This window comes from Octopus sinensis, linkage group LG3 (assembly GCF_006345805.1).
Source record: "Octopus sinensis linkage group LG3, ASM634580v1, whole genome shotgun sequence".
Classification (NCBI taxonomy): Eukaryota; Metazoa; Mollusca; class Cephalopoda; order Octopoda; family Octopodidae; genus Octopus; species Octopus sinensis.
Window position 1 is genome coordinate 154,968,971 of NC_042999.1, and position 9,511 is coordinate 154,978,481.

A 9,511-nucleotide genomic window follows, 5' to 3' on the forward strand; every position below is an offset into this window, starting at 1 on the left:
TCTCTTTCGCTCTCATTACTTCAAAAGTTCCCGCAAGCCCATATGTAAAAAAAAAAAAAAAATTTTTACGGAAATCGACGGAAAGGTCTACTAGAGACGAAAGATTGCCTAATCTCTCGCAATTAAAAAATGAATTGTCACACGATGGCAGGTCTACTAAGGTAAACGACCTCATCAACAACGAGAGACTGTTTACTTAAATGAATAGCGGGATTATGTTTCACCAACTTAAATACTACCATCTACTTGACATTTCTCAGGCTCTTGTCGGTCAACATTAATGGTCTTTTTTTTTTTTTGTATTCTTAAAGTTCTCGAATCTGTACAAAACGGTACCACATAAAAATGGCTTGCTGGTATCCACGAACGTCTCCGAAAAATTCAGTCAGGTATTGTTTTATTGTTTATAAAATAAACCGTGGTAAGAAACTGGCTTCCCAGCAACATGGTACAGGGTTCAGCCTCACTGCGTGACACCTTGGGTGTATTCTACTTATATACTCGGGCCGACCAAAGCCTTGTGAGTGGATTTGGACGACCTAGCAAAGTAAATAAAACACAAAATAAATCATTTTTTTACACAAAAGGCGCAGGAGTGGCTGTGTGGTAAGTAGCTTGTTTACCAACAACATGGTTCCGGGTTCAGTCCCACTGTGTAGCACCTTAGGCAAGTGTCTCCTAATATAGCCTCGGGCTGACCAAAGCCTTGTGAGTGGATTTGGTAGACGGAAACTGAAAGAAGCCCGTCGTATATATGTATATATATGTATGTGCGTGTATGTTTGTGTGTCTGTGTTTGTCCCCCTAGCATTGCTTGACAACGGATGCTGGTGTGTTTATGTCCCCGTCACTTAGCGGTTCGGTAAAAGAGACCGATAGAATAAGTACTGGGCTTACAAAGAATAAGTCCCGGGGTCGATTTGCTCGATTAAAGGCGGTGCTCCAGCATGGCCGCAGTCAAAATGACTGAAACAAGTAAAAGAGTAAAAGTAAATAAAACACAAAGTAAATAATTTTTTAAACAAAGTAAATAACACAAAAACACAAAATAAGGATCGACTAGTCATGACTAGCTGGCGCGGATGCGCGAGTACGCGAGAGCGCGCACCGGGACCACTGTTCTCAATTACTACCGGAAAACCCTTTCTTCACAACAGATTCCGATATAATTGGAAAATATATCATCTGAAGCGCGTTGGTAGAAAATTGCATTTAAAAATACCCACTTTTTCTGTAAGTTATGAGGAAACAAAGCCGTGTGGGCGGCGGATGGAGGGAAGGAGGTAGATATATGTAGGTAGGCCAAACGTTCAACAGCTTTTCGTCTGTTTCCACGTTCTGAGTTCAAATCCTGCCGAAGTCGTCTTTACCTTTCATTCTTTCGGGGTCGATAAAAATACGTGAGTCGAGTACTGGGGACTCGATGAAATAGACTAGCCCCTTCCCCAAGAATTTCAAGCCTTGTGCCTATAGTAGATAGGACCATTATTAGAGGCGACGGGCTGACAAAATCGTTAGAAGGCCGGATAAAATGTTTGTGATATTTCGTCCGTGTTTACGATCCGGGTTCAAATTCTGCCGAGGTCGATGAAATAGGTACCAGTTGAACACTGCATGCAATGTAATCGACTAGCCCCCACCCCCTTTGTATTTATAAGCACAAGACCTGAGAATTTATGGGAGGGGTCTAGTCGATTACATCAACCCAATGTTCAACAGGTACATAGTTTATCGACCAGTGGAGGCGCAATGGCCCAGTGGTTAGGGCAGCGGACTCGCGGTCATAGGATCGCGGTTTCGATTCCCAGACCGGGCGTTGTGAGTGTTTATTGAGCGAAAACACCTAAAGCTCCACGAGGCTCCAACAGGGGGTGGTGGTGATCCCTGCTGTACTCTTTCACCACAACTTTCTCTCACTCTTACTTCCTGTTTCTGTTGTACCTGTATTTCAAAGGGCCGGCCTTGTCACTCTCTGTGTCACGCTGAATATCCCCGAGAACTACGTTAAGGGTACACGTGTCTGTGGAGTGCTCAGCCACTTACACGTTAATTTCACGAGCAGGCTGTTCCGTTGATTCGGATCAACCGGAACCCTCGTCGTCGTAACCGACGGAGTGCTTCCAAAAAATAAATTTTATCGACCCCGAAAGGATGAACTGCAAAAAGTCCGGCCGGTTAAACTCCAGTTTCTGACCCGGGCAGTTTCGACCTCGGGCGAATTTGAACTCAGAACGTAAAGACAGGCGAAATGCCGCAGAGTATTTTATCCGGTGTATTAACGAATCTGCGAAAAATATAATTAGTGAAGAGAGACATCACAGACTCCCATCATAACGAGAGCCATATGAATGAATGGTGTGGTTCGCACTTAATGCCCGACTGGACCGCAGATCACATCCGTTTGCTCCGCACCCCTGCTTTTTTTTTTTTTTTATTAATTAACACAAAATAACTTTTATTTTCGACATGATTTAAAAAAAAAAAAACATTGTTTACCGCTCAACAAATTATTTCACAATTTTTAAATCTGATCAATTTTATAACAGTTTATGTATATTTTCGATCAAATAAAAAAAAAAAATGTCGAACACGACTTGAGATCATTATTAAAATTTTAGAGGAATGAAATAAAAAAAATGTTAATTAGAATTTTGAATTAAAAAATATTTTGGTATCTAAGTGGAAGTTCTCCTTCCTTTAATTACACTCCGTGGCCCTACTGCGGCCCTTAAATTAACACTGTCAACTAGAACAAATATGTATACTGTCTATTGATGTATATAATAAGTATGTGACCTTAAAAGTAATTATACTTTATATATTTATTTTGTATGGATGTTGTCCTCATGTAAGAAATTTTATTTAATTATATTATTATATATCGAAGATGGAAAATAATCGCCTTTTTACGGTTGTATTACTATTTTAGTGTCAAAACAAATATTTTCTTCTTGTCGGTTTCACTTGTTAACTCGTCGTGTTCATAATATTAATAATTCCTATATTGATTACCGTTAAAACTCTCGCCAAATCATGGAAAGACCGAGGAAGCGTCGAATCGGCGAGGAAAATAGAAAATTTCAAGAAAAATGGACCAAAGAATATTTTGTCATTCCACAGAACGATAAAGTTTTGTGCCTGATTTGTCATAAAGTCGGTGCTTGTTTGAAAGAATATAATATTAAACGGCATTACAATTCACACCACAAATCTTATAACATGTTAGTAGGCGATGAACGGAATATGAAGCTAGAATTACTTTTGAAAGATATTGCTGATCAAACATTTGTTTTCCAAACTGCCCAAAACGAAGTGTCAGTCTATGCTAGTTATGTTCTTGCTTATGAACTTGTCAGGAGTGCCAAACCATTATCTGAAGGTGAATTTCTTAAACAGTGCATGATGAAAATAGTAGACGTTGTTATTCCTGATAAAAAACAACTTTTACAAGATATCGATATGTCGAATGTCACAATGTTCCGCAGAATTATTGATGTCGCTGAAGATCTTCAAAAACAACTCCAAACGCATTCGCAGAGTTTTGTAGCTTATTCTATTTCCTTAGATATTTGTAACGATATTAGTGAAACCCCACAACTTTTGGTTTTCATCCGAGGAGTTTTAGAGAATTTTGATATTCATGAAGAATTGCTTTCTGTAGAAAATCTGTCAGAAAAAGCTACAGGGATCGATATATTTCACGCCACTTGCCGGGCTTTAAATGCAAACAATATGAATTGGGAACTTTTGGTAGGGGTCACTACGGATAGTGCACCAGCTATGATTGCAGCAAAATCTGGTGCCGTTGCTTTGTTAAGCCAAAAAATGAAGCAAAAATATGACATGGATTTAATCCATTACCATCGTGTTATTCCTCAAGAGACACTTATTAGCAATGTTCTTTTAATGGATAATGTTATAAGTGTTGTTGTCAAGTGTGTAAACCTGTTGAGAAGTGAAGTTCATGAACATAACCTGTTTAAAAGTTTCCTGGAAGATTGCAAAGCGGAATTTGGTGATGTGTATTTCTCTACGGATAGATGGGTCAGCAATTATTCTTGTCTCAAACGCTTTTTTTCTTTAACAAATGAAATCAAAGAATTTCTGTATCGAAAAGATCACGAGTTAGTAAATATTATGGACAGCGACTGGATGTGTGATTTGGCCTTTTTGGTTGATATTTCCTCAGTTTTAAATGAATTAAACACACAACTTCTTGGAAATGGTAAATTTGCTACAACACTTTTTGAACATACCAAAGAAACTGGAAAAAAACTCCAAATTCTACAGAAGCAGCTAAAAGATAAAAATTTGACTAATTTTGCAACCTGCAAACTGCTATTAGATGATGGCTTCAAAGTTTATAAAGATGGATGTGTTGTTTTGGATAAGAGTTGCACAATTCTAGAAACATTTTCTTCTGAAAAATATACCCAAATTCTTCAACGTGCAATAGGTTTTTTGGACTTACAGGAGCATTCACAAGCTTTAGATATTTTTGAAAATCCCTTTACTGTAGAACCAGAAACTGCGCCAACAACCTTTCAATTAGAACTTAGAGATTTGCAGGAAGATTCCAAATTTAATTATCCTTTCTGTGAAAAAAGTCTCATTAATTTTTATGAAGAACTTTCTGCTAAACAATATCCTAAATTACGCCATCATGCCCAACAAATGACTTCTTTGTTTGGAAGTACATATATATGTGAGAAAACTTTTACCATGATGAATTTAAATAATAATAGTTCCTTGTTTAAAACTAAGTTTACCGAAACTTATCACCATCCATATTTACGTGTTCTAACTTCAAATTACTGTCCTAGAATGGAACACATCTTAGAAAAAAAATCATCCTCCATCATATCAGGAGATTATGTTTATTTTTCATAATTTCCAAGGTTGCAAGCTCACAGAATCATGAGAATTTTTTTAACAAAATACGTCATGGCATTTTTTCTGACTCACTACATTCAAAGTTCAAATTCCACCATGGTTGACTTTGCCTGGGATCAATGTAATCGACTAACCCCTAAAATTATTGACCTTCTGCCTAGATGACAAAAAAATTATTAGTAATTTTCTGTGTCTCTTCATTATGTTTTTTTTCTATTTTATTTAATCATGTGACCATCTACCAACTGTATCAGGATAATTACCCCACTAGGACAATTAACCCACCTAGGACGATTTCCCCTGATGACAATTACCCTGCTTGATTAATTACCCCATCTCCAATATATTAACCCTTTCATTACCAACCCAGCTGAAACCGGCTCTGGCTCTGAGTACAAATGTCTTCTTTTCATAAGTTTTGAATTAAAATCTTCCACCAAACCTTAGTCACAATTTATGTTCCTAACCCTAGCTGAATGATAACTAAGTTATTTTACTAAATTCTTTGTTGTATTTAAAGTAATTGAAAGAAACAGAGAGCATCTCAAAATAAATACAGTAACGAAAGGGTGAAATTTTAAATCATCATCTGTTGTCCTCAGGAGTAATTGTCGATGGTGGGGTAAATGTCCTAGACTCCTAACAACAGTCTGCTCATATTTTGGTGCTTCTCATGTACTGCAATACTGTATATCTTCTTTGATCCTTGTTTTCAGGTTTATAGAATTCAGTTTATAAAGTTTAAACTTTTAATTCATTATGTATCTATTGATGATAACAAAAACAAAAAAAATTTTTAAATCATGTAACAAAAACGTAAGTAAATTTGTTCCGAATCCAATCTGTTTATCTCTTTGTTCATTTTATATCCATTTTTCTATGCTAGCATGGGTTAGATGAATACATATTTATGAAGCATTATTTTACAGCTGGATGCCCTTGCTGCTATTCCCTTATTTTTCAAGTAAAGGGTTTTTTCTTTGGAAGCACTAAACTATCAGAAAGTTTGTTGACAAGGAAATTACAACAAACACCAGTCTGGAGCTCAACTCAGCACAATGTAAACATTCACACATCATCGTCATTATTATCATTATTATTATTATAAAAGATGGTGGATTGGTAGAATCGGTGGAGCATCAGGAAAATGCCTTGTAGTATTTGTTCTGGCTCTTTACATTCTGAGTTCAAATTCCACCAGGGTTGACTTTACCTTTCAACCTTTTGCGGAAGGTTGATAGGGTAAGGACCAGTTGAACACTGGACTTGACTTACTCCCACTCCTAAAATTCCTGACCTTGTACCAAAATTAGTAAGAATTATTATTAGTAGTAGTAGTAGTAACAATTGTAAGGTAGCAGAATTATTAGCACATTGGGCACAATGCTTAGCAGCATTTCATCTGTCTTTATGTTCTGAGTTCAAATCCTGTTGAGGTCAAGTTTGCCTTTCATCCTTTTGGGGTCAATAAAACAGCTGATTTAATTCACTTCGCCCCACCCCCAAGCCTGATAGCCTGGTGCCAAAATTTGAAACCATTATTGTTGAGTGAGAGAGTAATGCATGCCATCAAAGTGATGCTGGGGTACAAATATGCGAAACTCAATATAATTATGACTACCTGTCTGCTAAGGATGCACCAAGCATATGCATCACAACCATGTGTGTGACATGGTGACCTCATATCAAGATAAACAGTGCATGACCTTGCAGTTGGAGCCCAGTTAGAATTTTCTTCAGGTTAAGTAGACCATCCTACTCAAAAAGTCCCTGAATATGGTTTGTTTAAAGATGATGGATGAAACACCCATCTTTCCAGAGGTGAATTATTCAAACCCCCAAAAAATCCTTCTCAACATATGGCTATGATGCTTCACCGCTACTTCTACTTGTGATCAGAGCTGCACATATCAGCGGTCACTAAGGGACATGCTCAAATGATGGAGGTTAAACAACTGATAGGCAAATCTGTGATGCTCAGCAGAATATTTGCTGTAGCCCGTCTTTTACACCAAAACAAAACATGTACAAGTTAAAACATCTAAATAGTTAAGATCAGAAGCCATGAAAGCCAGTGCCTGGTATTATAATAATAATGATAATGAAATTATTGTATACAGTACTCAGGTGCACCACAACTTGTCAAAAGTGCGTATAAAGCATATGCAGTAATGTACAAATGTCTGGAAAGTGAACAGTGTATGAGTCAGATACATGCTTGCATGTGTATGGAGGGGATAAAATCAGGTGTAGTGTTGGCGAATCTCAGGAAGCATGGAAGTTTTGAAAGATGCAGTGCTCCAACAACTAACAACTGATGCTGGCAGTTTGTTCCATGCTTCAGCAACTCTTAGTGTGAAAAAATGTCTCTGAAAGTTATGGGAGCTGTGCTGTTTTCTGACTTTGTAAACATGTCCATGAGTGTTAGACAAGGAAAATGCGATAATGTGCTTCTAGATTCATTATATCTGGAAAAAAAAAACATGAAAGATGGAGTTTGAAAAGGTGCTCAGAGTTATTGTTTGCACCAGGACACATCATTACAGTTGTTTTCTGTTATTTTACACGATTGGTATTTTAAGTGGTTTACTTACGCTTCCTAGGATAAGGAGCATTTTGTGTATTATTAAAAAAAAAATCTGTTCTGTATATTTGTTTTTGCATTGTATTGAGGACTTTTCAAGTAATTCCTGCTGAACCTAACAGATAGGTTTTCTGCACTGCATCCACTCCCAGATAAAGTGAAGCTTACCGAGATTTGTTTTATAAATTTTAACATTCATTTTCACTACAAACGTTTTACCGTGCTTCTGGGCAAGGTAGACAACTCTGTCTAATTGTCGAAATGGATCACATCCTGAGTTAATTTTGTAATTCTGATAGAGCAGACCTCTGGTCAAAGGCGCCCCAGTCATGACTATTTCGTTGGTTTTTTTTTCAAATATAATGCATCTAGAAGCACATTATCTCATTTTTCCTTTTATTTAATACAATAATGTGATTTGAGGAGACTTTTCAAGTAATTCCTGCTGAACCTAACAGATATGTTTTCTGTACTGCATCTACTCTCAGATAAAGTGAAGCTTACCGAGGTTTGTTTTATAATTTTGTTTTATAAATTTTACATTCATTTTTGCTACAAACGTTTTACCGTGCTTCTGGACAAGGTAGACAACTCTGTCTAATTGTCGAAATACATCAAATCCTGAGTTAATTTTGTAAGACACAAGTCAGCCTTGATAGAGCAGACCTCTGGTCAAAGGCACCCCAGTCATGACTGTTTCATGTTATTTTTTTCCAGATATACTGTATCTAGAAGCACATTATCACATTTTCCTTTTATTTAATACACTAATGTGATCTGAGGGAGATTTGTCTCAGGTTTCTCTGTTTCAAACTAACAAGGTTATCTTCGTCATTTAACATCTGTTCTCCATGTTGGTGTAGGTTTTCCAATACCCTTACACAAAGTACCCGAGAATTGATGCACATACTCACAAAATTCTTCAATCTTCCTCGACAAGGTTTTTAGAAACATGCCACAGTATGTCACTTCCTCAAGATGCGCAACTATCAGACCATCAATTTACAACCAGGACATCTCACAAATCTCTGCTACCTCCACAAACAAAGATTCTTCAAAGATGACATTACAGTAATGTTTTCTTCACTGTGCACAACCATCTACCTCAGCCTCAGCAGAAGGACACAATAAGGTGGCGAGCTGACAGAAACGTTAGCACGCCGGGCAAAATTGTTAGTGGTATTTTGTCTGTCTTTACGATCTGAGTTCAAATTCCACCAAGGTCGACTTTGCCTTTCATCCTTTCAGTGTTGATAAATTAAGTACCAGTTATGTACTGGGGTCAATCTAATCGACTGGCCCTCTCCCCAAAAATTTCAGGCTTTGTGCCTAGAGTAGAAAAGAATATTTTAAAGGTGGTGAGCTGGCAGAAACGTTAGCACGCCAGGCGAAATGCTTAATGGTATTTCGTCTGCCACTACGTTCTGAGTTCAAATTCCGCCAAGGTTGACTTTGCCTTTCATCCTTCTGGGGGTTGATAAATTAAGTACCACTTACATACTTGGATTGATCTAATTGACTGACCCCAATCCCCAAAAATTTTGGGCCTTGTGCCTAGAGTAGAAAAGAATATTTTAAAGGTAGTGAGCTGGCAGAAACATTAGCACGCCAGGAAAAATGCTTAATGGTATTTCATATGAAGGCGGCGAGCTGGCAGAAACGTTAGCACGCCGGGCGAAATTCTTAGCAGTATTTCGTCTGCGTTATGTTGTGAGTTCAAATTTACCTTTCATCCTTTACCTTTCATCCTTTCGGGGTCGATAAATTAAAGTACCAGTTACGCACTGGGGTCGATGTAATCGACTTAATACCTATGTCTGTCCTTGTTTGTCCCCTCTGTGTTTAGCCCCTTGTGGATAATAAAGAAATAGGTATTTCATCTGTCTTTACATTTTGAGTTCAAATTCCACTGAAGTCGACTTTGCCTTTCATCCTTCAGAGGGTCAATAAATTAAGTACCAGTTACATACTTGGGTCGATCTAATCAACTGGCCTCCTCCCCCAAAATTTCAGGCCTTGAGCATAGAGAAGCAA

The 9,511-nt window shown here is 37.6% G+C and overlaps 1 protein-coding gene across 1 annotated transcript; it reads left to right on the forward strand.

The window, feature by feature from the left end:
• Window positions 1-3,033: 3,033 nt before the first annotated feature.
• Window positions 3,034-4,890, forward strand: LOC115209573 (EPM2A-interacting protein 1). Its single transcript, XM_029778010.1, has one exon. It carries the CDS (start codon window positions 3,034-3,036, stop codon window positions 4,888-4,890), a length of 1,857 nt encoding a protein of 618 aa, XP_029633870.1.
• The last annotated feature ends 4,621 nt before the right edge of the window (window positions 4,891-9,511 follow it).